Source organism: Rhinatrema bivittatum, chromosome 14, assembly GCF_901001135.1.
Source record: "Rhinatrema bivittatum chromosome 14, aRhiBiv1.1, whole genome shotgun sequence".
NCBI classification, from domain to species: domain Eukaryota; kingdom Metazoa; phylum Chordata; class Amphibia; order Gymnophiona; family Rhinatrematidae; genus Rhinatrema; species Rhinatrema bivittatum.
Window position 1 is genome coordinate 18,634,436 of NC_042628.1, and position 26,027 is coordinate 18,660,462.

The window sequence follows — 26,027 nt, forward strand, 5'->3', positions numbered from 1 at the left end:
ACTCTACCCCGTTCTTTGCTGCAGTCCCAGGATCTTCTGTCTAACATAAGCTCAACGCCAAGGTAAAAGCCGTCGATGCGACAATGCTCACAAACTCAGCTGGCTCGGCATTGCAGCAAAGAACCCGGCAATGGTTTTTTGTCAATATTTAATTTGGACAACAGGTGTCCTTGCCCTGTTTTGTTCAGCTGTACAGCCAGGGGTTATGTGCCAGTACTGAGCCCTGGCACTTTCTTTCTCCACCTGCTTGTGGTCTGTGGCGAGTACTGGCACCTTTTCTTTTCCAGAACGATAGCACTGTGAATAGCCGTATTTTCACAGTAAAGTGGTGTAAGTATTTTGGTGGCAATTGTTTCTTCAAAAGCATAGGCGGCTCCATCCATTCTACCAAATGCGGAAACTTGGACTTACTTGACAGAATCATGCACTGTCTTACAAACATGCAGCAGTGCATTCAGGATGACTGGGTCCTTTGTTAGCTCCGGTTGATGCCTACGAAACGCAAACATGTATGAAAAGATGACAGTATTTCTAGGAACACGAACAAATCCCAAGAGCAGATGTATACATACAGGACCATATGTAGCATAGGAAGGGAATTATACCCTATTAATGCTATCTGACAGAGACATTTAAATGCATCCAAAGCATCAATGCACAGGAGGCAGGACTTTTTCAAAGGAAAGGCAACATAAGGTGAGGGTGAAAGGAGTAATCTAAGGAAGTATCTCTTTATAGAGGGGGTGGTGGATGCATGGAACAGCCTTTCGGTGGAAGCGGAGATGAGGAGAGTATCTGAATTCAAGAAAGCATGAGACAGAGTGGTAGGGATTGTAGTGGATGAGCAGACCAGACAGAAACATGACAGGGGAAAGAGATGGTATGGCTTATGTTTCTATAATTTTATTTTTGATATTCCATATTCTCCAAGAGTAGAGCCAGGCATTCCTGCACAAGACGCAGCACTGACACAGTTAATATCAGGTTTCCAGTCCTCAACTGGTGTGCTTCTGATTTATTAATTTTGAAAGATGGAATTTTTTTTAGCTACAGCTCATTTCGCCTACTTGGTTTATAATGGATCTTACACTTGGGAGCACAACAGGACCCAGCTTCATTGCAGAACATTAAATAAAAAAACTAATAGAAAGCTCAATTTCATGTAGCAGCAACATGGACTTTATTGGGCATGAGTAATAAGCATCCATAAAAAAACAAAACAAAAAAAACACAACCCCAACCGGAGCATCGTTGACCCAACCACAGGAAATACAGAAAGTACTGGAAGGTAACTTAGCAAGATGCATTATGCGATTAAATAAATATTAGCAGCTGAAAGATTTGCAATTTTATTTTACCCAATTACTTCATTAATAGTTTCATGGCCAGGGTGAAATATTTGCCAAGCTTGAACACAACAATAGATTTTTGTGACCAACATCCAGCTTCAGAGCTCTGTCCCCAGAATGAACCTCCCCCCCCAAGAAATGCTGGAGGGAACCAAAGAAAAGCAGATGCACACAGGATCACCGCAAAACCATTCACCCGCTCCATCAAGCCAATACATACATCAGTAGTAAGTTTCCATATCTTGTTGCAATCCAGTTTTAGCAAAACTTGTATAGGACGAGAGCTAAAAATTTAGTTAATGGGAATATTCGTTTACGGGCCAATACCCACCACCAAAGAAAACTGCTACTGAATTAAGCCTTTTGTTTTGCTCTGCTTGTTAACAGTACGCTCCTGTCTAGGTCGCTAAGACACGCTATAAATGCCCAAAGCATTTTTATGCCTTCCCTGCAAGAATCCTTCACGGGCTAGCGCCAATTTTCTTCAGAGCATTGGTTAAGCGGAACGCCATTCTACTTACTTAATAAAAGCTTCCATAATGCATTTGCAAACTTCCACTCTTACACTTTCTTTCTGGAACATGTCCAAGAAGGGCAGGAACTTCTCCTAAAAATACGAGAGAGAGAGAGAGATATTTCAGTGAAATAATCTCTGTTTCACCTGCTGGGAAGAGCTAGGTAATCTCTACTAGGACATTGGCTGGTGGAGGGCAGGGGATTTCACCCAGAAGGAAAGATCAGCGTTAGTTCAGTCTATCTAGGACGCATTTGTTTTTATTCCTGTAGGATACAATTAAAAAATGTTTTGTTTTTTTTAAAAGGAAGTGAGGGGGAGGAGTCAAGATGGCTGCCAGCGGATGCTCCTGATCTGCGACTTTGGAATATTTATTTATTTATTTAGAATTTTTATATACCGACATTCTTGATACAAATATCAAATCAAATCGGTTTCCATTATAACAAAACAGTCGCGGTTGAGGCGTTACATTAAACAAGGTGTCTGAACAATAGAACATAAATATTTCTATTAAAATATTTCCTCCAAGGGGATTTTTTTTTCTCCCTGCTGTATTCTGTGGGGTAATAGCTGCATCTTCTGCGACAGGTTCCGTGGATAGCCATGTCTGCAGACGGGAAGGCGAGAGGCCCCCCTCCCCCCCTGACTGGAGTCTCCGGCAGCAGTGGGTTCCCTGCCGGCACCAAGCAGCTCCGGCGCTGCTCCATATGCGAGGGGCTGTGCAGGAGGAAGCTACTTTGGATCCGGCATGCTACGATGACATCATTAGTCGGCGGCAGATGGTAGAGCCAGCTCGAGTGCCGGGATAGGCTCCTGCTCCAGGCGAGGCGACCGCCCGTATTTATGGGGAAAAGAGGAGGAATGATTCCCCTAGTCAGCGGCTAGAGCTTCCTCTTTGCCTTCCGAAGTGCCTCCCGTCGGTATCTGCGTATGTCTTGAGTAAACCCGCGACGCTAACGCTGGATGTTATTTGGGGCAGTTTGTCTCACATCAGCAAAGTCTTACTTCTGAGCTTCAGCTGCGTAAAGAGGAGGTTGCAGAATTGAGAATTTGAAATCCAACGTTGAGACTCTCCAAGATTCGGTTTTCTCTCTGTCTAAGGGGCTATTAGTTTTTACAAAAATAAGGTGGAGCTTCGGGACAATTCTGTGCGCCGAAGGGATATTCGTTTTCCTTAAGAAGATGTTGAGATGTTCAGGAAGTATTTCATGGGGCTTCTTCAAGCTCCTGAGAAAGATCTTTCCCCAGTTGCAGGAGCATATTATTTGCCACCTTGTAGGAAAGACTCTTTAGATCTTAACAGAAAAGAGCAGGATTCTGGGGATGCTCTGAATTTAACGTCTTTTCTGGAAAAATCCAAGGATGAGGATGTGACTCCATCTTTCCTCATAATAACTAGTGATTAATTCGGAGGGAGATTACTTGCTCAAGCTATTTTTTTTTTGCAAATTAAGAAATCCTTTTCTGGATTTAAATGAACATATATCTCTGGATTACCCATGTTAGGATGGAAAGGATCCTTTTCGTGAGACCAGCTCTTTTACAGTCAGGTGCCGTATTTTCTTTCAACTTTCCCTGTACATGCGTGATTGAATATTCTGGTGTAACGGACACTCATTTTGATCCATCTCGACTCACCAAATGTATTAGGTGGTAACTTTCAAACGGGCGCACGCGTACATCGGCACGTGCCAGAAACGCGGCCATTTTATAATGTGTAGAATGAGACAGGCCAAAGCCCGTAAACGTTTAAGAATCAAAATGCAACTTACCACCGAGAAAAGAACTGAGAAGTCGTGAAAATGAGCAATGACCTTCTCGACTATCGACTGAAGCTGAAAAACAAACATTTAAAAGAAAAGATGATAGGATAACAACACTAATTGTGTTTTTTTGGTTCAGTGAATGAGGTTTGCACATACAATTGACTGTTTGTATTTGCTTATCCTGTTAATAAACATTACATTTCCAAAAAAAAAAAAAAAAAAAAAGAATACAAAAACATATATAAAAGGGCAGAGAGAAAATGATGAGTCCCATGCAACCACGGAACGGTGCAACCTGCTTTGAACAATTATTGTAAACTGCAGTGTATACATTTTTCAAATAATAAATAAAGACCACCATGCCCGCTGCAAACTAGAATCTTTCATCCCTCACCTGGGGATAGGCCTCCTCGAAGGCCCGATCTGGAGTCATGTGTTTGATGACGTCGGCCAGAACGGTGTTAACCTCGCGCTTCTAAGGGGCAAAAATCAGGGTTACTCAGCACAGTCTGAGAGCACTGAACGGAATGGATCGAAATGCATGATTAACCCCTAATACCGGATATACGGAATTACGCCCCCTCCCTCCCCATCTACCTATCAGTGTCTGCTCCGATGCAGCACTTCTCCTTTAATAGCAAAGGCACAGCTCTCCTTAATAGTGGTGGCAGCTTCAGAAAAGCATCCCTCTCTCTCTCCCCCCTCCTACCCAGCATGCCTCGTTCTCTCTTCCCCATCCATGCCCAGCAAGCCTTCTCTTCTCCTCCCCTCCTTCCCCCACTCCACTCTGTGCCCTGAGCAGTTGCCCTTGGACTTCCTCTTTCTCCCCCCTACCACTACTTGTCCTGTATCTCCCCCTTTCACCCTCGCCCACCTCCTGCCAGCAACACTCGCTTCTCTCTTTTTTTTTGCCTTCCCAATTTACTGCACTTCATTGGCTCCCTTCTTTCTTTCCTCCTGTCAAGCGGCAGCCCCTCCTCTCTTGTGTCTCCTCCCTCCTATGCTCCTCGGCCTGCAATGCTGTAGATCTTTCTGCAGTGGCAGCAGCAAGAGCTGAAGAAACTTAAAATCTACCCGGGGCCAGTGAGAGATGAGGCAGGCTCCTATCTTTCTCCTACCCAAGCTTATTCATTGCAGGATCCTGAAAACAGGAGTGGCTGGGGGTCGCCCCCCCAGCACAGATTTAGGAATCACTTCCCTAAGGCCTACAAGCCTCATGAAGCTTCCTCAAATAATTATCAGACATTTAGGCTCCCCCCTGAGTTTTTATAATTAAACTCAAGTATCGTTATGTCCCTACCACAACCCTTCCCAGAACTATCCTGTAAAATCACATAACTGGACATCATACTGTTAAATATTAAACTTTGTTTTGCAAAATATGCTTCAGAAATCAAGTCACAGTGACTGATGGATGTGTGTTATGTGATTTTTGGAAACAGACTGGAAAAAACACGATCCCAAGAAATATCTAAATGTATCAATTAAAAAAAAAAAAAATGATAATTCATGCTACATTAGTTTGACGGTAACCTCTGAAACGGCTGGCTGGGCTGAACTGGAATTTTTTCCCCCTTTACTGCTTACCTTAGGAAAAACATTCAAATTATGTTGTCACTTCAGTTAAGAGTGACACAAAGTGCCCCATTACCAGGCACTTTGTGAAGTAACACAAAACCCTGCAAAAAAGTCACTCAGAACCTTTATAGCAAGCTTGCCACACTAACGCAGCATTAATGCCCAGAACTCAAACACCAATACACCTTAGTGGGAAAACAAGACAAGCTGGACTACTGCAGATCACGTCACCTCAGTCTACACATATTGAACACAGACAGACCCTCACCCAATACGGAATGAGGGATCCCAAATTAGAAACTGAAATTGCAGATAAAAACTGAATTCTTCTTTGTTCTGCTACCCTCTCCAGTCTCACCCATTCCCTGCAGATAGGAGAAGGGGCCTTCTTTGCTTGGCACTGTCAACGCCAGGCTCCCATCCACTCCCATCCAGTTGCTTGCATGCTGCCTGGGAGAGGAGGGGCCATGGCCAGATTAGGAAGAGGTTTGTGGCTCCGATGAGCTGGGCCACATGAAGAGTCCAGCAACTCCAGCTCCAGGACATGAGAGTCTGGACTAAGACAACATAATCGGCCCCTTAATTTTACCTTTTATAAACCAGAGTGATGTAACAATTTTGCAACAGATAAAGTGGGGTTTTTTACACTGCTGTTAAAGCAGAAAATGTTAAAAATTTTACAATCAAACTGGTTAGAACAGGGGTTCTCAGGACACACGGCCAGCCTGGTTTTCAGGCTATCTACACTGAATATGCGAGAGAGAGATTTGCATATAATGGAGGCAATGCATACCAAACTCGCTCATGCATATTCATTGTGGATATCCTGAAAAGCCAACTGGGTGTGCCCCAAGGATAGGGTTAAAAACCACCAGGTCAGAGTACATAGGTCCAAGGAGAGGCTGAACTCTGTTCTGGAACACGTCAAGTGACTCTCAACCTACCTAGGCCACTCTGTTCCATTTCATGGTCTCTCTTGCTACAGCTTGAGGCTGGCCTAACCTTGATTTACAGTCACTACAAGAGAGGACAGAGATATGTCCCCTTCGCCAGAAGAAAATACGCACATACCGTGAAGTGCCTGCAAGTATACTCCATCCACTCTTCTGCACAGGTAATATAATCCTAAAAAACATTACACAAGGCCTTGTTAAAAGGGCAGAGCATGTCAACAAAATTATTCTCCAAGCTTAGGCAGCTTCTTATAAACACAGAGGTAGACATTCAGTGCCACTTATCCAGCTAAGTAAGGGCGACTTAATATATGCCCAGAATCAGCGGCTGCTACTTAGTCAGATAACTGACTTAGCAAGATACATTTTCCAGCTAGCTCTGGTCAGGCTGCAGACCTGTCCTAGATTTGGCCAGATATATTCAGAGACACGGCTGCACCACTGAATATCCTGGTTCACTAGGAATATGGACCTCTGAACTTTTTACGTAAGCCTCAGAAAAACTACTTCTTTGTCAGAAAGCCAAGTTCTCAGGAGCTTATTTCCCCCCCCCCCCCCCCCAAAAAAAGGTGAATGCTGCACATTCATGATTGATTGGTAGTGGGCAGGCACATCAGAGAGGTCCTTAAAGGGGAATGTCCATCTTAAAAACAAACCTAAAAAAAAACCCTATGCAGTTATGGATCAAGGCAGAGGTTGCCATATTTTATTCCCATTATAAACCTAAATAAAACTGATTATTCAAAAAAAGAGCTACTCTAATGTGTCAGTGGGCAAGAGTCAATGACATCGCGCCGGTGTGACATTCCTGCCTGATGAGGGCACCTTCTCATGCTCGCCACAAGAGACCAATGACAACGGACGATGAAGAACTGTGACAAGATGGTCAGGACGCCATAGAAAGCTCTAGCTACTGCTACGAGAGGTAACACAGCAGTGTCTATTGTAAACCCATTTAATGAAGAAAAAAAAAACAATTCCCCCCGAAAAGTAAGTGATGTTCGGTGCTGAATAGTTGTATGTCCTTTGAAAAGTTCTCTCTAGGTACCGTAACATATTTTGTAGCCCTGAATTGTTCAGAACATGATTAAAGAGCTTTTTTTTTTTATAAAGCAGACCTTTCCTTCGGTCTGTGACACCCCTCCCCCCCCCCCCCCCCCCCCCCACACACACACCTGTGGGTTCTTCAGTTTGGCGATAACTTTCCAAGCTTCGTTCAGAATCTGAAGTCTGTCATTTTCAGGAGGGTCAGCCATGGCCAGGTTTCTTCCCAGGGAGCGGAAGAGCAGATGCTGAAGGAACATCAAATCAGAGTTAGTACACTGCTTCTCTAGTCGCGATGAAACAGATTCGGTCTCCTAAAGCAACATTTCAACACAGCGGACTCAAAAGTCGGCCGAATTTCCATTAATGCTCATCAATGTGGTCCCTCTCTGGCAGGCTCTACTGATCCTAGCAGGTTGTCTCACAGTCCTACTCAGCAGGCCACCATATACGATTGCACAACACTCACAGAGAAACTAGTTAATGTAATCTGCACAGACTAAGCTGAAGTCCTGCTTAAAAAAAAGAGTTCCTTTTATGCTATTCACGGTGTCTTTGTAGCAGTAAAGTCGTCCCAGTTTTCATAAACTACGATCACTTTCTCTGGTCCCATGCCAGGCACCAGAGTGATATTTCTGAGCTCTGACAGTAAACATTAACTTCTATGAATCTCCCATTTCTTGACCAAACTGACACCGACTTGCTTGTCTTCAGGAGTGGCCCCACAGAAGTGCCGTGCATTGCCGTGTGCAAGGGCCGACTGCACATTGCTCCGGGGGGGGGGGGGGGGGGGGGATTTATGAAAGGATTAAAATTTGAACTTGACTCCTGGCTTCTCTGCTCTGAGCCAGCCAGGGACTGGGGATGCTGCACAGTCAGCATTTCCCAGCCTTGGAGTGAGTTTCAGTCACCGCACAACACAGCACCCAGCGGCTGTAGCAAGTTCTGGACGGATCCACAGTCCGTGATCCCTGGGGCTGAGGACTGTTGCTACAATTGCTGGGCTACAAAAGAGAGAGGAATCCAAATGAGTTACAATCCTACATAGGTGTGAATGAAGGCTCGTAGTCCCAACTGAGCTGGAAAAGCAGAGCAAAGTGCTGGGCCAAAAAACATCCATGCACATACGTTTGGATGTGAAAGCCTCTTATCTGCCTCTCAACCAGCAGAGCAGAGCATTGGTTTGTGGAAACCAGAAAGCGGGCTCTGAGAAGATGGTGATAAAAGACAGGTTGTAGGCCCAACCAGAGGAGTCTTCTCCCAAAGAAACCTACTGCTGAGAAGTTCTGTTTTCCGGAGAAGTCTCTGAGCAATGTCTAGCAGACCACATCATGCAGCTTCTCACTTCCCTACTGACAGGAGGAGGCCTGCATTAGGAGCTTGATACTATGTTATAAGTGATGTTTTCTACTTTCTGAAATAAACTGCTTTAGGTCCCCTTTTTGCAGAATAAGACAGCATTTAAGTGTCAAAACAGAAATAGAATGTATAATTTATGCCAGGCTGGGTCAGACATAGGTCCACTGAACCCAGCATCCTGTCTCTGACAGCAGCCAGCCCAGCTCAGAAGTACCCAGCAGATCCCTTGAAACAGATCTATTTCTTGCTACTCGCTCCCAGACGAGGGAAAACCACTGCTTACTTGTCTAATAACTTTACGGACGTTTCTTCCCAGAACTTGTGCAAACCCCGCTGTGCTAGTCACCTTGACCACGACCTCTGGCAACAGATTTCACAGCGAGTGGAAAAAGTACTTCCCACGATTTGTTTTGAATCTGCTGGTTGTTAAGTTTCATGAAGTGTCCCCTTGTTTTAGTATTATTTAAAGGGTGAATAACTGGCCTTTATTTACCTGTTTTACCCTGCTCATGATTTTATAAACTTCTACCATGCCCCTTCTCAGCAGTCCCTAACCTGTGTCGCCTGTCTTCCTTATGGAACCGGTCCATCTTCTTTATCATTTTTGTTCCTTCCTCTGCACCTGTTCTAGTTTTTGGGTTTTTTTGAGACGGAGTGACCAGAACTTCTACATTATCCAAGGCATAATCGCATCTTGGCTCAGAGGAAATATGGTGGTCTTTGTTTTATTCTCCATTGCTTTTTGGATCATTCCTAGCATTCTATTTGCTTTTTTACACTTTGTAGTATGAGCACACGTACATTAAGAAGTTACTTGGGAGTTAAATGCATAGAACAGTGGTATATTTTATTTTATCCTAGTAACAAAATTACGATGCAGTATTTCTAATTCTTGTTTGGCAGAGCACAACTCCAGAGAACACCAACTGGTATGATTAAAGGACTGGAGAGACAAAGATATGCAGACCACGACTGTGATTTCATCCGTGAGGTGGGAGAGCCTTAAATCATTCCCTGCAAGGCTCTCGAATGGCTGCATGTGTCTTGTTTTGAACTGTAGTATGACTGATCGGCATCTTTCTCTCTCTCTCACTGGTCCCAGCACCAACCTGTAAATAACCACCATAAATACCCAACCAGGAACCCAACAAGCAGCACAGCAAGTGACAGCCACCCACCTTGGGGAATCCAGATTCATCACACTCCTTAATCATGCCAATGAACTCCAGAGACCTCGTGGCAATAAACTCTGCTCTGAATGCCGACATGACCGAGTTCAAAAGCAAAGCACTGCAAGGAACAGTACAATAAATAAGAAGAGATGGGATTTCCAAGACATTTAAAAGAAATCCAGCTTCTGTAGGCGTATGCCACTTCTACGCTAGAATAAAACAAAACCACTCAGTAACATCACGTAGTAAATGACAGCAGAAAAAGATCAACTGGTCTGCCCAGTTATTCCTGTCCACACTACAAGGATCTATCCCAGCTGCTAGCGGTAAAACCTTGACCCGCTGCAAGAGATCACTCCTTTTCCAAGATAGTTGCCGTTTTTCTTCTTTGTTGGTTGTCTACAATCCTGGGTAGATGAGCATACAATTCCCCCCGCCCAACCATGTCTTACCACAAACTATGCTGGAAGGGCAAAAACAGTAATGGAATCCAAAACAAGCACTGGAAAAGCAAGTCGAACGCCAGAGATCAACTGGAGTCTGTGCACTGTCCCAGGAAGGAAATGGCCCTATAATATTGCATGCCTTTGACAGGAATGGGGCTGGGAGGGTGCAGTATTGCAAACAACCCATGTTTCATGCCCTCAAAAGAAGAGAAGAGATAAGGAAAAAACAAGGGGTAGAGAAAGGAACTGCGATTACGTAGGCCAAAGGGCAGCTAGGTTGGTACCAACAGGCTACAACTTCCTACAAATCAAGCAGGTTGGTAGTAGCTGCACACTGTCCATCAAGGCCTCGGGGGACCTCTGAAGGAGGACATTCATTCAACAACCTTGCTAGATTTGGTAGCTGCCTGGATTGTTGCAGGGCTCAATGGTAGAACATGGGGTGAGGGTGATGGAGGGAGGTGTTGGATGTTGGATTAGGTATGGAGTCTTGCTCATCTTTCCGGGTGGTAAAAAACCAAGAGAGGAAGAAAACCAAAACAGATGTGGATAAGAAGCAATATCCTAATAATGGTTAAGGCTGGCGCTGGGATATGAGAGAGTGTGGACTGGAATGACAAGGTGGACTAGATGGGTCAAGTGGTCTTTGTCTGTTGTGTATTATGTTATGACTTTGAAATGCAAGTTTAACAGAAACCCTGTCCCCCCCAATTAATCAGACATATGGGGGGTCTGTAACTCTGGTTCCAAACCAGCTGCCAGCAGTCCCATCTGGGTCATGCCTGCTCCCTTCCTATGGTCACTGCTCTCTGACTGACCAGCTTAGAAGGCAGGAAGCTTTTGTGCATGATATTTTCTTGCTGTACTGTAACTTGGTTTTGAGGCTTGTTAGACACTATTTATTCTGCTAAGCATATTGTTTACTGCTTGTATTTAATTTGCTGTTGCTGATTTTTATGATGCTGTATTTATTGGTTGCTGTTCAGAATAGCATATTCTAAATATAATTTAAAAAAAGAAATAAATACCCTTGCTGTGCTGTGTCTAGTAGTCCGATAGTATGATAAGTGGCAATACTCTGCCAGTCCACAATAAATCACAAGAAACATTCCAAAGACCCCAATCATATCAGGGATTGTCATTCTTATCCCCAGTTTCCTGGGTTCAAATGATCGCAGTCAATCTCTGTGACCCAATAAACTATCTGATAATGGGTGAGGTTTGAAGGACTGCTGTTCAGAATTCCTTAGCCCATATATATATTTCATAAGCACGATGTGTGTGTAAAAAAGATGCACATGCAAGCAATACAAAGAATACTACAAGAGACTAGAACAAGTATTGCTTTGGTGTGGGTTCCATAATGCACCACTTACTTGTTTCCCAGCTTCCTGCACCTCTCCATCATCTCTGTGAGCAGAACCTGCAAGCACACAGTCTGATTAGTGCCTGCTGCCCCCACAGAAAAAAAAAGTCTTTAAGGCTATGAGATAAAGTAATTGATTTGCAGTCTTCACTTGCTGCGTGGCAAGGATTTTCCTAGCGTGTGGCCAGATGGACTCAGGACCAATGGGTTGTGCTCTCCTGCCAGCAGATGGGGATGGAGTCAGATTTCAAAGCTGACATCACCTTAGATACACCCCTGCAGTGACCTCAGCCCTTCAGTATTTCTCAGACTCCAGCAGATGGTGGGGATTGCTGTATTTTTTGGAAGGAGAAATTCTACATATAAAATGGAGAAAAAAAAAAATTTTTGAGCTCCACTCTCCTGCGGTGATACCTAAAGGTCCCTCCCCCAGCTGAGTCTGGTAGCCGGTTCCCAGCATGGACTTTGCTGCTTAAGCAGCTGAAAGGCAGGAAACGGAGCGTGGTGGTGGTGACAGTCAAAACCCTCTCCCCCGCGGCTGGAGACCATCTCTGTACTCAGCCACTAAGTGCTGAGCCCAGATAAGTTTAAAAAAAAAAAAAAGAGTAGATTTACCTCTCGATTCAGAGACATTTGGAGGGGTTTCAGTAAAACTTCCTCCGGTCTCCTTGCTCGGTGTGCCATACCAACATCGTTCCCGATCCTGTTGGGGTAAGGGGAAGCAGATTGAGCTAGGCCCCACTTTAGGCTTGGTCAGCACACTGCACGATAGGCTGTGGCGGCGCCATCTTGCGTGCGCCGGATGGCCCTCCATAGAACACCAGTACGCGCAGTGCATCAGCTCTGCACACATGCTGCGCGCATAACTTCGCACGGGTACACATGCGCACCACCTACTAAGCACAGAACACAGGTAAAGCCGGGTGCACGGGCCACGTCCTGCCTAGGCGCCCAGAATCTGTGCGCATAAAATTTTAAGCACGAGCCGACAGAACACAGTTACTGCAGCCAATGGCTCCAGCCGCCAAGAAACATAAGCGTCGTTCTCTCTACGCTGCTTGTCATATTAGGGCTTCACAGTCTGACCTGGATTCCAACTTATGTCAAAACTGTGAGGAAGCCCAGGGAGAACTGGCTTCCCCAGACTTTGCTACGCCCGGCTCCTCCAGAGGATGGATCAGCCACAGCCTTAACTGGAAGTACCCCGGATCAGAGTACCCCCGGGAACTAGGTCATCCATGGGAGAGGGAAATTCAGCGGCACCTACCTCAGTACCTCCTGGGTTAGGCATGGACCAGCTGCCTTCTCTTGGGTGGAATTTTTCCAGGGCCTTCAAGCCTTCGTGCAGGCGCAGTCTGCTACTTCACTTGCCCCTGTCCGGATGGAACCTCAGCCGGCAAGCCCTCCCTCTCCCAAGTCCTATCGGCAGACCTTGAGGTTATGTCTCGCCTCACCAAGGGTATCCCTGGCAGTGACCCAGATGGCACAGATGAAGAGGATACAGATTCCTTGGAAGATGGGGAAATTCCCCCTGGTTTAGAATCATAAATCGGACCGTGTTACGGTTTTTCCCATAGAGACGACTTGCCGGCCCTGGTTTCCCAGACCCTGAAGATGCTGGGAGTTCCTGGGGCGGACTCTGACGGAACCAAAGAAGAACCCCATTCTGATTTCCCTGCGGAAAGCCTCTTGCTACTTTCCAGTACTGGAAGCCATCCAGGAGTTGATTGACCTGGAATGGGATGCCTCAGTAGCAAGTTTTAAAGGGGGACGAGCGTTAGAAGCTCTATACCCATTGGATCCGGCAGTGAGAGCGTGTTTGCATTTTTCTAAAGTGGATGCACTGGTCTGTTCCATCTTTAAGCGAACTAGCCCAGTGGAGGGAGGAACGGCCTTAAAAAGATGCATATGATATACGGATGGAGTCCATCCTTAAACAGGCCTTTGATGTAGTAGCAATGACCTTACAGATTGCTTCTTGTTGTGCCCTGGTAGCTTGTTCATGCCTACTCCTCTCTCAGGAGGTGGATGACTCGGGATGAATTCCAGAGCGGTTATGGAACCTGCTGCCACCTTTTTAGCCGATGTGGGCTTGGATCTAGTCCGTACTTCGGCCAGAGGAGTGGCCTCAGTGGTGGCGGCCAGAAAACAGCTATGGCTGCGGAATTGGTCAGCAGACGCAAACTCCAAGGCAAATCTCACAAAGATGCCTTTTAAAGGATTACTGCTTTTCGGAAGCGAATTGGAAAAGCTGGCCAGTAAATGGGGGCAAATCTCCAGGTCCCCGGCTACCAGAAGATAAGAAAAAGTAGTTACAGCGCCCCTCGCCTATGAGGGGTCGATCTAGGGCTTCCAATGCTTTTGCCCCTACAGAAACTCTATATTTCAGAAGTCGCCCTTTGGGAAGTCTCTGTCCTTTCGGAGTCAACAGCACAAGAGAGGGGCAGGCTTCAGTTCAGGTTCATCCCGAACCCCCCTCCCAATGAAAATTTGCTGACCCACCCTTGGAATGAGGAGATGGGGGGGGGGGGGGTCGACTATCCCTCTTCTACCAGAGATGGGTCGAGATCACTTCAGACAAATGGGTACTGGAGGTCATACAAGAAGGATACGCGCTGGAATTTCACAGCACTCCTCAGGACATATTCATGATGTCTTCTTGCCACTCCCAGCACAAGAAGCAGGCAGTAGAGACTATTCTTTTAAGGCTCCTCAGGATGAGGGCTATAATCGCAGTACCTGTGCCCCAGGAAAATATGGGACATTCTTCCATCTATTTCATCGTACCCAAGAAGGAAGGTTCCTTTTCTCCCCATCCTGGACCTCAAGAGCGTCAACCGACATCTACGAGTGAATCAATTCTGCATGGAAACCCTTCGCTCCATGTTAATGGCCGTACAATCAGGAGAGTTCTTAACCTCCCTGGACTTATCCGAGGCCTACCTACATATTCCAGTCAATCAAGAACACCAACGTTTCCTACACTTTGTGATACTGGTTTGCCATTATCAGTTCCGGGCATTGTATGGTGGGAGACCTGGGCCAACCTGGAGCTACTAGTAGGACTAATCCCGTGGTGCTCGATTCTGCGAATGACCCTGCCCAGCAGGGGCCACAGAGGGAAGGCGTACAGCAGCTCTTCTTCCTGCCAGGTCTTAATGAGAGCATCGAACCCCAGGGACCTCTTCTGCGACTGAAAAATAGGGGAACCTTCGCGTTATGAGATGCGGCCAGCAGGTCTATGGACCTGAAAGGGTGAACCACCTCCAGCCACTCCTACGGTGGCCAGTTTCCTTGTGGAATCTTAGTCTAGTATTAGAATTTTTGGCAGGGTCCTACTTTTGGCCACTGTGCAGTCTTTCCTTGCATTTAACCTCCTTGAAAACAGTGTTCCTGGTGGTTATATGTTCAGTATGTCGCATCTCTGAACTACAGGCATTGTCATGTCGGGAACCGTTCTGCCAGATGACTCCAGGAGCATTTCAGCTTTGTACAGTTTCATCCTTCTTGCCCAAGGTAGTTTCAGAATTTCATTTGAATCAGTTCATTTCGTTGTCATCCCTAGATAAGCACAAGGACGTGGAAGAATACTGCCTCCTCCGTCATTTGAATGTCAGTAGACTTTTGGTGCGGTATCTGGAAGTTTCAGAACCGGTCTGAAAAATGGACTGCCTGTTTGTCCTTCACTGTGGAAGGAAGCGGGATGAACCAGCTTTGTGGGCTACCATAGCTTGCTGGATTAAGGAGGTGGTCAAGGGAGCCTTTGAGGAGGCAGGAAAGCCATTACCTTCTCAGATTAGAGCTTATTCCACTAGGACTCAGGCAGTCTCATGAACGGAAGCTAGACTACCAAAGTGGCGATGTGGTCATCCTTGCACAGCATCTCCAGGTTCTATCGCCTAGACTACAGGCCTGAGAGGATTCAGCCTTTGCAAGGGCAGTGTTAATCGGACCACGGGCAGTCTCCCGCCCAATCAGGAGTAGCTTTTGTACATCCCATTGGTCCTGAATTCATCTGGCTACATGCTAGGAAATGGAGAAATTACTTACCTGATGATTTTGTTTTCCTTAGTGTACAGATGTACTCAGCATCCTGCCTACAGCTGCCCAAGAATGGTGCCAAGGATACACCTGTGGAGTGGATATCGATTCCAAGAGATTACGGGTAAGATGTCATCCAGTCCCTAGATCAGGGCATCTATAATTTTACTGGGGTTCAGTGTTTATGACTGGTTGAGTACAGTCACGGTTATCTATTTTTATCATATTGTAAATCAAGTTTTTTCAATAGTATGTCCACAGTGGCTTTTGAAGAGAATATGGAGGGCTGAGGTCACTGCAAGGATGTATCTAGGGCGACATCAGCTTTGAAACCTGACTGTCTCCATCTGCTGGCAGGAGAGCATAACCCATTGGTCCTGAGTCCATCTGTCTAAGTAAAACAAAATTATCAGGTAAGTAATTTCACCATTTAATTGCCTCTTAATTGATTTGAAGGCGGATGCTTTTTTGCAATGCAATTTAAAAGGGATCTCTGGTTCACTAGTGTAAACTGAGAGGAAGGCGGTCTAGGAAAGCCGTGAGGAACAGAAAACAGAGTAGCCGAAGGTCCTTCTAAAATGCTTTATTGATTGCCCATTTTAGAAGGACCTTCGGCTACTCTGTTTTCTGTTCCTCACTAGTGTAAACTGACATAACGTGAAGTCGAGACATTTTCCGACAGAATAAGCTATTTACCTCCGGTGCGCGGTAAGAAATACACTGCAAGATCCAATCAATAGCTGGGGAATACAAGGTCAGGTACAACGGGATTTCCACTTTCTGCACTACCAGCTGGTTCTGCACCGTATCCCCATGAATCTGAAATGGAAATGCAGCTGAAATCTTTTTCAGAAGAAGAAAAAGCACTTTCAACATATTTAAAAAAAAAAAAAAAAAAAAAAAATGCAGTCCTCGACTTTCTATCAATACGCACTGCACAACAGCTGAAAGAGGCAGACACAAATGAGTGGGGAGAATGTTCTACATTAATCAGAGTTCATTTTAAACTTTTTGTTGGTAAGCTAGATGAAGATTTTCCATTGGTCAGTTCTCTGGGTACTGTGCCTATCTTAACCGATGTGATATGATACTTATCATGAATGTCGGTATAGAAAAGAGTTAAATAAATAAATAAAATCTTTAAGAATTAATGTCTAAGTGGAAAAAGATTATCATCGTTCTTAATGTCAAGTTCTTGTAGGAATGTGGATCCTACAATAGGAAAGTTTATGGAAGGAAGAGGTAAGAACATAAGAAGTTGGCCATACTGGGTCAGACCAAGGGTCCATCAAGCCCAGCATCCTGTTTCCAACAGTGGCCAATCCAAGTCTCAAATACCTGGCAAGTACCCAAAAACTAAGTCTATTCCATGTAACCATTACTAATGGCAGTGGCTATTCTCTAAGGGGCGGATTTTCAGAGCCCTGCTCGCCTAAATCCGCCCAAAACCGGGCGGATTTAGGCGAGCAGGGCCCTGCGCGCCGGTGAGCCTATTTTACATAGGCCTACCGGCGCGCACAGAGCCCCGGGACTCGCGTAAGTCCCGGGGTTCTCCGAGGGGGGCGTGTCGGGGGCGGGCCCGGTCGTCGCGGCATTTAGGGGGCGTGTCGGCAGCATTTTGGGGGCGGGTACGGGGGCGTGGCTACGACCCGGGGCGGTCCGGGGGTGTGGCTGCGCCCTCCGTACCCGCCCCCAGGTCGCGTCCCGGCGCGCAACAGGCCCGCTGGCGCGCGGGGATTTACTTCTCCCTCCGGGAGGCGTAAATCCCCGGAGAAAGGTAAGGGGGGGGGTGTAGACAGGGCCGGGCGGGTGGGTTAGGTAGAGGAAGGGAGGGGACGGTGAGGGGAGGGCGTTAGAGGATTCCCTCCAAGGCCGCTCCGATTTCGGAGCGGCCTTGGAGGGAATGGGGGTAGGCTGCGCGGCTCGGCGCGCGCCGGCTATACAGAATTCATAGCCTTGCGCGCGCCGATCCAGGATTTTAGTGGATACGCGCGGCTCCGCGCGTATCTACTAAAATCCAGCGTACTTTTGCTGGCGCCTGATGCGCCAGCAAAAGTACGCCTATTCGCGTTTTTTGAAAATCTACCCCTAAGTGAACTTAATAGCAGGTAATGGACTTCTCCTCCAAGAACTTATCCAATTCTTTTTTAAACACAGCTATACTAACTGCACTAACCACATCCTCTGGCAACAAATTCCAGAGTTTAATTGTGCGTTGAGTGAAAAAGAACTTTCCCCGATTAGTTTTAAATGTGCCCCATGCTAACTTCATGGAGTGCCCCCTAGTCTTTCTATTATCCGAAAGAGTAAAAAACTGATTCACATTAACCCATTCTAGACCATGATTTTAAAGACCACAAGAGTGATAGAAATTCCAATCTCTGGGATGGGTCCTCAGGAACATTTAGGGAAGGAGAGAGACTTTGGGCAAAGAAATCTGCTGCTGTGAAGTCCCAACATAAGGGCTTTAGGAGCAATTAACGTAGCTCCTTCACAATGCTCTGCTCCTGAGCCCAGCAATGCATCAGACCAGTTTCTCCCGAAAGTCACGGGGGATCACTGCGCTTTCTACGACTTTGTAACATCCTAAGCTGACCTCCTTCTGGTGGACTCGAGTAGCATTTGGTTGCAGATTCTTAAGACGATACATTTCAATACAGCCAAGAAGAAAAACCACCGAGCTGCTGCTTACTTGTTTGAATGTCAGAAGGAAGTCAAAAAAGTTCTTGTTTAGATTTTCTTTCAGTTGGGGAGCCACTTCAATTCCGACCTGCAGCCAAAGCCACAAGAAGAAGAAAAAAAATAAGCACAAAAAAAAAACAAACCAGGAAGAAAATCTGGGATTTGAGGAAACATCTAATCATGTCCTTTCTGATCCCTTTTTGTTAACAGGCGACTTGACCCTCCTGCTTTGGCCAGGGCAGTAATCTGAGCTGAGGATGGTCCCCCCCCTTGGCCTGTTGGCTGAGAGCGTAGGCACTGCAGTACCTTTTATACGTACACAGGGTTTGTTTCTGGCACTTTGTGGCAAACATGCATGATGCACCGTGCAAAGGGAAGAGATAAGAAAAATCTTACCACAGAGTATAACGTGAAACACAGAAGGTGATTTTCCCCAGAATTACAAGGGTGTCAATAAAAATAAAACCCTCATATAACCAAAAGGGAGCTGAAAGCCAGCCCAGCTCCCCTGGCCTGACTAATCTCAAAATTGCTGAGCAGGTCACCCTCCTCTTCTGTAAGAATTAGTGGTACGCCAACCTTTGGGAATTACATTTTAATTACTACGATTATTAAGCATTCTAAAAAGCAGTAGGTGTCCAGTTCTTGATGATAATGGAAAAGCCTACCTTATAATTTGAGAGGGTGGGGGAAAGGGTCAAATAGGTTGGTTTCAGGCTGAGCTACATTAGAGCTGAAGAAATCTACAGCAAATTAAATCTTGTTTCAACTGCAGGTGGTGCATCAAGAATTCATAAATATTCATAATTTGCATTGTATTTAATTATGGCCTACCCTGCACAGGTAGGTTCTGGCATAGACGGCAACCAAGGGGTCTCCAATCCCTCGAATCATCGACGTAAGGCGCAGGAGGCATTCTGAGATACCCCTGTTAAAACAATCAATAAAGTGTGACTGTAGTATTCTTCACAACGGCAGCAACAAGAGTTAAGAATGGACACCCATGTGGGATTTAGAAAGCAGAAGCGCTGAAGACTTTGCCACCTCCATGGTGAAATGACAGAGCAATTCTCAGAGCGTGACAAGGCTTAGCCTGCCTACCAGAGTTATAAATCCAATAATTTGCCCGTTTACCCCACGTATATCCCATCTATTAACCAAGGCAGCAGGATTCAGCCCTCGCCAGAGTCCTGTCCAGTGGTGCCTGACAGAGAGCGGCCAAGCAGGTGCCACCATTTCAGGAAAGGGCAGTTCAGACTGTCTTCCAAGGGTGGGGGGGGCACATGCTGGTGTATTTTCTCAGGCTTTGCAGTCACATTCGTGTTGACAAACTCAAATCTTGTCCAGGCTCTGGGTTACTGGATCAGCACTAATCTGATGAAGGGAATATAGATCTCAAAAGGCTAACCTATTACATTAGTGCAAGGAAAAGCTATTGCTTACAATATGTTGCCCTGCATGGAGGGTAACTTGCAGTTACTACCCTTAACCCATATGGCCATGCTTTTGATGCAATTGCGACATCGCTCTCAACTTCAAACGGCAGGGGGAAAAGGGGAATTGGATTTAGACAACAACCAAGGAGGGTCCTGACTTTTATGGTCTGGGTAACTGCTAAGCATGGGGGTAACCTGCTCAGAGCGGCAATTACTACCCTTAACAGAAGGCATGGGATTTAGACTCTTAGCCAAGAAGCCTTGATGCAACTACATTATCCCTTCTCTGTTTTGACGGTGGTGGGGGGAAGAGGAACTGGATTCAATCAACACGGGCCCCGACTTTTATGATTTGGGGTACTGATACACAGACACAAGGAAAAAGCACAGGACTGCTTCAACGGCCAAGTCCATAAGCAAGGCACGTCAAGCAGCACCATCTGAATTTTCAAGAACGTTCATCACCCAGTAAAAACGCTGCTAGCAGTAAATTTTTTATGGATTATCACAAGGCTCGGAGATAACTGTACAGAGCAGCAGTTGCTACTCTTAAGAGAAACATGGGGTAACCGCATGGCATGGCAGATACTACCATAAGAAGCTTGCTGGGCAGAGTGGATGGACCATTTGGTCCTTTTCTGCCGTCATCACTATGTTACTATGACCTTTATTCCTATGGGTCAGCCCTAGAATAAGTGCACAGGATCTATGTTTTACGAACCATCTTAAAAAAAAACCAAAAAACACAGTGCCAGATAGTATTTTAATCTCTAACATACATGCACATCCCCTCCCCTTTCACCGTTAAATTGAAATGTGGATCAGAATCACATTACACATTGAGCAGCTTCTCGGGATTCATTGCATTGCCTTACGTTTTAGACACAAATTTGTTGCATTTCAGGATTGCAGCTTCCACATATCTATAAACACACAACAGGGTTAAGGAAAAATAATGCAGCCTGCACTCTTCCAGGCTCAGGACACAAAACTTTTGGGTTACTTGAAAAGCTGATGCCATGAGAAAGGACAGAACATGTACCTGAAACCAAACTAATTATGAGTCACACAATGTTGCTTCAGACCTATTTCTCAGGTCTGAAGCAACCCCTGCAGCAAACGCGCATTCACACTTCAGAGAATCACTGGTAGTTTTAAACATAGGGCTTCATCAACATGCAGGAATTAGGTTTTCAGAGAATGAGTTTATTATCGACCCCGCACAGATGTGGGACCATAAAAATATATGGGCACCATGACGAGCGAGTAGGAAGCAGGAAGCACTCATTTGTCATCTTAAATGACAACTTCTAGTATCAGCTCTGCTGTAACAAACATCTTCTGGAAATGGACCGCAGACCAGAACAAGCCCGTTCCAGACAGGTCTCCAGAGCGCCTGCTTTCTCCTAAACACATCAGGACTCAAGGGCATGAAACAGGAAAACTGGTTCTTACCTGCTAATTTTCTTTCCTGTAGTACCCACAGATCAGTCCAGACTCCTGTGTTTTGCCTCCCTGCCAGCAGATGGAAACAGAGAAAGTTTCACGGACAGTGTACATAACCCAGAGTGCCACCTACAATCCCTCAGTACTGACCTGAACCCAAGCCAACAACCTTAAATTTCTAAGCAAACTCGCTCCTCTCCAACAAGCCAGAAGAAGATGAAGTTGCCCAAAAAGATGATGGAAAATTTGTTTCCCAAATTTAACATAAGCAATCAACAATGAAAAACCTCCAACAACTCGCACTATATACAAAGCAATGGTACGAGCAGCGGACTCTCCCCTCAGTAAATGGGTGGGTCTCCAGACTGATCTGTGGTACTACAGGAATGAAAATTAACAGGTAAGAACCAATTTTCCTTTCCCTGTACATACCCAGATCAGTCCAGACTCCTGGGATGTACCTAAGCTCCCCTTATTTCGGGTGGGACCTGGAGAATTCCGCTCATAGAACACTAACACCCATGGAAGCTGAGCCAGACATCCAAGCGATAATGCCTAGCAAAAGTGTGCAATGACTTCCCAGTAACCCGCCCAGCATATTTCATGCGGAGACACCTATTATGACTCAGCCCAGGAAGTCGCCTGAGAACACGTCATGTGCCACTAAACCCCACAGCAGGGGGCTCCCTTTAGAAATGTAAGTCAACTCGATCACTTCTTTCAGCCACCACAATTGTAGCCTTAGATGGGGGTGGAAGGGAAATAGAACCAAAAGGTTACTAAGAGCCAAGACTAACAGAAGTATGAGAAAAAAAAAAAAAAGTGCAAAGCTTGCTGGGCAGACTGGATGGGCCGTTTGGTCGTCTGCCATCATTTCTATGTTTCTATTTCCCTTCTTTGGATGACTCCACAGTACAAAGAGGTGATCCTATCTACAAAGAGGTAATGCGACCTACAGAAATTATAAAATGACGTTTAGAAACCTCAATAATGCAGGCCTCCAATCTAAGAGCCTAAGCTCCCCCGAGTGAGGCGTAGAGGACTTCAAATCCATAAAAGCTGGATGTTCTACTGTCTAAGATGGAAGACCAAGACTACCTCAGGCGGAAAAGAAGGCACCATGCATAAAGATACCATCGAATTAGACATCTCTAGGAAAGGATCTCGACATGACAGCACCTGGCGCTCTGAAATTCTCCTGGCTGAACAAATAGCCACCAAGAAAACCACTTTAAGAGTCAAGTCCTCTTTGGTGGTTGAAACTGAGCCTCACACAATCCTCCAAGGACTAGATTCAGATGGACAAATGCTCCGCACCAGAGGTCGCAAGTTCTTAGCTCCCTGAAGAAACCGTTTGACATCCGGATGTGCGGACAGAGGATACCCTTACCCCGGAGACAATCCAGCGTTGCTACCTGGACCATTCAGAGAGTTAAAGGCCAGTCCCTTGACCAAAACCTCTCTGTAGAAAAGCCAAAATATGCAACACCATAGCCTGAATAGACTGAGGCTGAACTCAGTCGTCAGACCAGGACTCGAAGATCCTCCAAATTCGCACATACGTCAAGGATGTAGAGGATTACCTAGCCTGCAATAAGAATATTCCCCTCCATCTCCTCTCAGAAGCGAAGCCATCTGACCCAAAAATATTGGGCCCTGATGTAAACCATTTTGACTACTCCCCAGTAAAAAATAAATAAATAAATAAAAAATATATAAAAATTGTTTCAATAAGTAAATAAACAAAAAGAGAGAGAGAGAGTGAGGACTGAATTGCTATCAGATGGCGAGTCTCTCAGATAGCAAGGCACTTGGACCTATCTGTCCCTGGCGCCTAGCTTTCCTGAACTTCGGCTCTAGGCAGCCTCCTGTGTGCACAGCAGTGCCACCCGGGCATACATGAATCCCCTTCCAGGACACGTGCAAATACGCGCTCAAGACTAGGTCATGGTCGTATGCGAACTTGTATAGACCATGGTCTTATGCGCACAAGTATGCGCTCAAGTTCAGATTGCAGTCTTACACGCACAAGTACCCACACAAATATGCGCTACAGTCTAGGTTGCGGCCTTACATGCACAAGTACCCTCGCAAATACGCCCTCAAGTCTAGGTCACAGACGTGCATGCTTAAATCAAGGCCATGGCCTTATGTACACAGGACTCTGTGCATGTAACCACGCGGCGAGAATGCGTGCACACGCCTACGCACGCAGGAAAAGAACCACTGCCATGGACTACCACACAGCTAAGCAAAGCCTGCCTGCACCTTCAGCGCGTTTAGGCCTGGACCCATTTAACATCCGAAAATGAAAATCATCGGCCTGAAGAGCTTCTCAACAGCTTAGGCCTCTTTACTGGCTGAGAATCCATGGAGACTGAGGCCAAGAGCCAGCAAGAGGCAAAACCCAGGAGTCTGAACTGAACTGTGGTACTACAAGAGCGAAAGTTAGCAGGTAAGAACCAATTTTCATGTCTCATGCCCGTGAGTCCTGATGTGGCAGGGCAGCGTGGGGCAGTTTGTTCGGATCCAGAGGTGCCTGGAACACTGCTAAGGAGAGAACAAAATGTTCTTTTGCTGTTCATCAAGCCCAGAATGCCAGAGGAAATCTATGGTTTATTTTACAGCTCTGCACCCATGCGACTGAGGCAGCTAAGATGAACTGCCTCTAGTGACATCAGCCCTCCATGAATAAGAGCAACATTCTGGTCCTTTTCTTTAAAAAATTAAATTTATATCAAACTGTGATTAATGTACAAAAGATCAATGGGATAGGACACTCTTATAACAAAGCTCAGGACCCCCCCCAAAAAACGCAGATTCATCGGCTATGCAAGAAACGTATACAAATGCCTTGGATTAGAAATTTATCTGGATGACCACAGATAACAAGGATACAATCTAGGAATGAGTTCTCGAATCGAAGCAATCTTGAAGAACCAATTAAGACAGGTTTCTTTGGCAGTGTCATTTACACCATCCGGAATAAAATTATCTGTAATACAGAGAAAAAAAAACCAAAAACAAACAATCAGCAGTGGTCAATTCCCTAACTCAGAAACTAATCATCAGTTTCAGGGAAACAGGAAATCAAAGCTAACCTAATTATTTGGTCTTTTCCTGATGGTACTGCCTGCACCGCGTGAAGGGGTCAGAGGTTAGCGAGGTGCACAATTACAGAATAAAATAGTCATCATCTTCTCCTTTCAAAATCATACAGCTCTGTAGGCCCACAAGAAGCATTTCACCTTTACCGACCCCTCGCAGGGCCGTTTTAAGTCTCTATGAGGCCCCAGGCAAACCTCACTAGGATGGGCCCCTCCCTGCTCCTCACCATATAACATTTTTGAGCAATTTATGAACCATGGACTCAGCTTCTTTAGGTCTTTACAAGGATCTGCTAAGATAGCTAACATGCCAGATTATTTTACTTCTTTATTTTTTATTCTCTCTTTAATTTTTTTTTTGGGGTGGGGTGGGGGGGGATCAAGCTGGGCCCCTCTAAGGTTTTTGGCCCTGGGCAAGTGCCCCATTTGTCCTATGGATAAAGACAGCCCTGTCTCCTCACACTGCCCAAAGTTGAAGGTCACTTTCAGGGCCAGCGTGTCCATTAGGTGAACGTCGGCGGTCGCCTAGGGTGCCGAGCTGTAGGGGGCGCCGAAGAGCAGCCACGTGGTGCCACAAGCGGGGCTTTTCCTCGTGGCAAAGAGAAACAGAGACTGTGTGCTTCTCAGGGCTCGCGGCCCTGAGAAGCACACGGTGCCGAAACAGGTAGGGGGGGGCAGCAGCGCAAGGGTCGCCTAGGGCGCCCAATACCCTTGCACCGGCCCTGGTCACTTTTAATATACTTTTAACTTTATCACAACCTAGAAAATGACAACTCTGGTCTACACCTTTTTAAGGCGCAAATGTAAAAAAAAAAACAAAAAAACAGTCTACAAACATCCTGAAATCAAATTAATTTTCAAAAGAGTGGCATAACCATCATAAGGTTTGACGCTTACCACATCTTTTTCTAGTGTGACTGACTTGTTTCTTGCATCTGGGTTTTATAATCGTAAGTCTGCCACTACATATACATCTTTAACAGTTTTTACTTGCAAGTAAACTCCACTTATCTTATGAACCCATACTTGAAGCCCAAAGCTTTTATCATTCTTAAAAAACGTAAGATGAGATTCTCTCGGGATATTCCTTTTGAAAAATACCCTAAAAGACTTACGAGGAGGTTACATGTGTATGTGCACGGTGGCTGTATGGAGGTATATTTTATGTTCTGTCACAGAACACTCTACACACAATCTGGTAAAGCAAAACTTAGTTTACTAAATGTTGTAAATATATGGATAATAAATCAGCAAAGATAAGTTATATCAAAATTGAATACAGTATCACAGTAAGTTGTACATACATCAATACAGGTAAATAGGAAACAGACAGAAATAAAAAGAGAACATTAATCATAGGACATTTCCCTTATGTGTCTTCCATCTATAAGCCCGTGTCCTTGGAAATCCTGGAAGACTGCGAGCTCAGGGACCCAAAAAAGAACCAGCCAATTTGCTCTATGTTCCTTTCAGATCATCCAAAGAAATGGGCAAATGCAATTCCATATATCCCTCTCCAAGTTAGGTGTTTCAATTTCCACTTTATCCAGGAAGGTATTTCATTGTTAGTCTTTTGATCTCCCCATTTTTTTTTTTTTTTTAAAGACATCAAATGTCTTTATTCATTATCAGTTCGTTGGTATCAGTACTAATCTTTAGCATTTGATCTTCCCAGCTGTTGAGACACCAGATGTCTTAGTCTTTGATCTCCCCAGAGACACCAGATGTTCCCTGGGGCCATCCCGGCTCTCCTATTGCCAAGATG

General features: G+C 45.5%; 1 protein-coding gene across 2 annotated transcripts in view; it reads right to left on the reverse strand.

Moving 5' to 3' along the window:
• Window positions 1–26,027, reverse strand: part of VPS35L (VPS35 endosomal protein sorting factor like) — a 78,303-nt gene that overhangs the window by 31,060 nt on the left and 21,216 nt on the right. For both annotated transcript variants that reach the window (XM_029576554.1, XM_029576553.1), the window contains exons 10-22: window positions 24,054–24,150; window positions 20,585–20,632; window positions 19,108–19,201; window positions 18,284–18,361; window positions 16,288–16,410; window positions 11,561–11,607; window positions 9,745–9,856; window positions 7,339–7,455; window positions 6,282–6,335; window positions 4,027–4,107; window positions 3,639–3,701; window positions 1,871–1,956; window positions 412–492 (exon numbers count right to left, since the gene is read on the reverse strand). In XM_029576554.1, coding sequence (XP_029432414.1) covers window positions 412–492; window positions 1,871–1,956; window positions 3,639–3,701; window positions 4,027–4,107; window positions 6,282–6,335; window positions 7,339–7,455; window positions 9,745–9,856; window positions 11,561–11,607; window positions 16,288–16,410; window positions 18,284–18,361; window positions 19,108–19,201; window positions 20,585–20,632; window positions 24,054–24,150 — 1,081 coding nt within the window. The remainder of the gene's footprint in view (window positions 1–411; window positions 493–1,870; window positions 1,957–3,638; window positions 3,702–4,026; window positions 4,108–6,281; window positions 6,336–7,338; window positions 7,456–9,744; window positions 9,857–11,560; window positions 11,608–16,287; window positions 16,411–18,283; window positions 18,362–19,107; window positions 19,202–20,584; window positions 20,633–24,053; window positions 24,151–26,027) is intronic.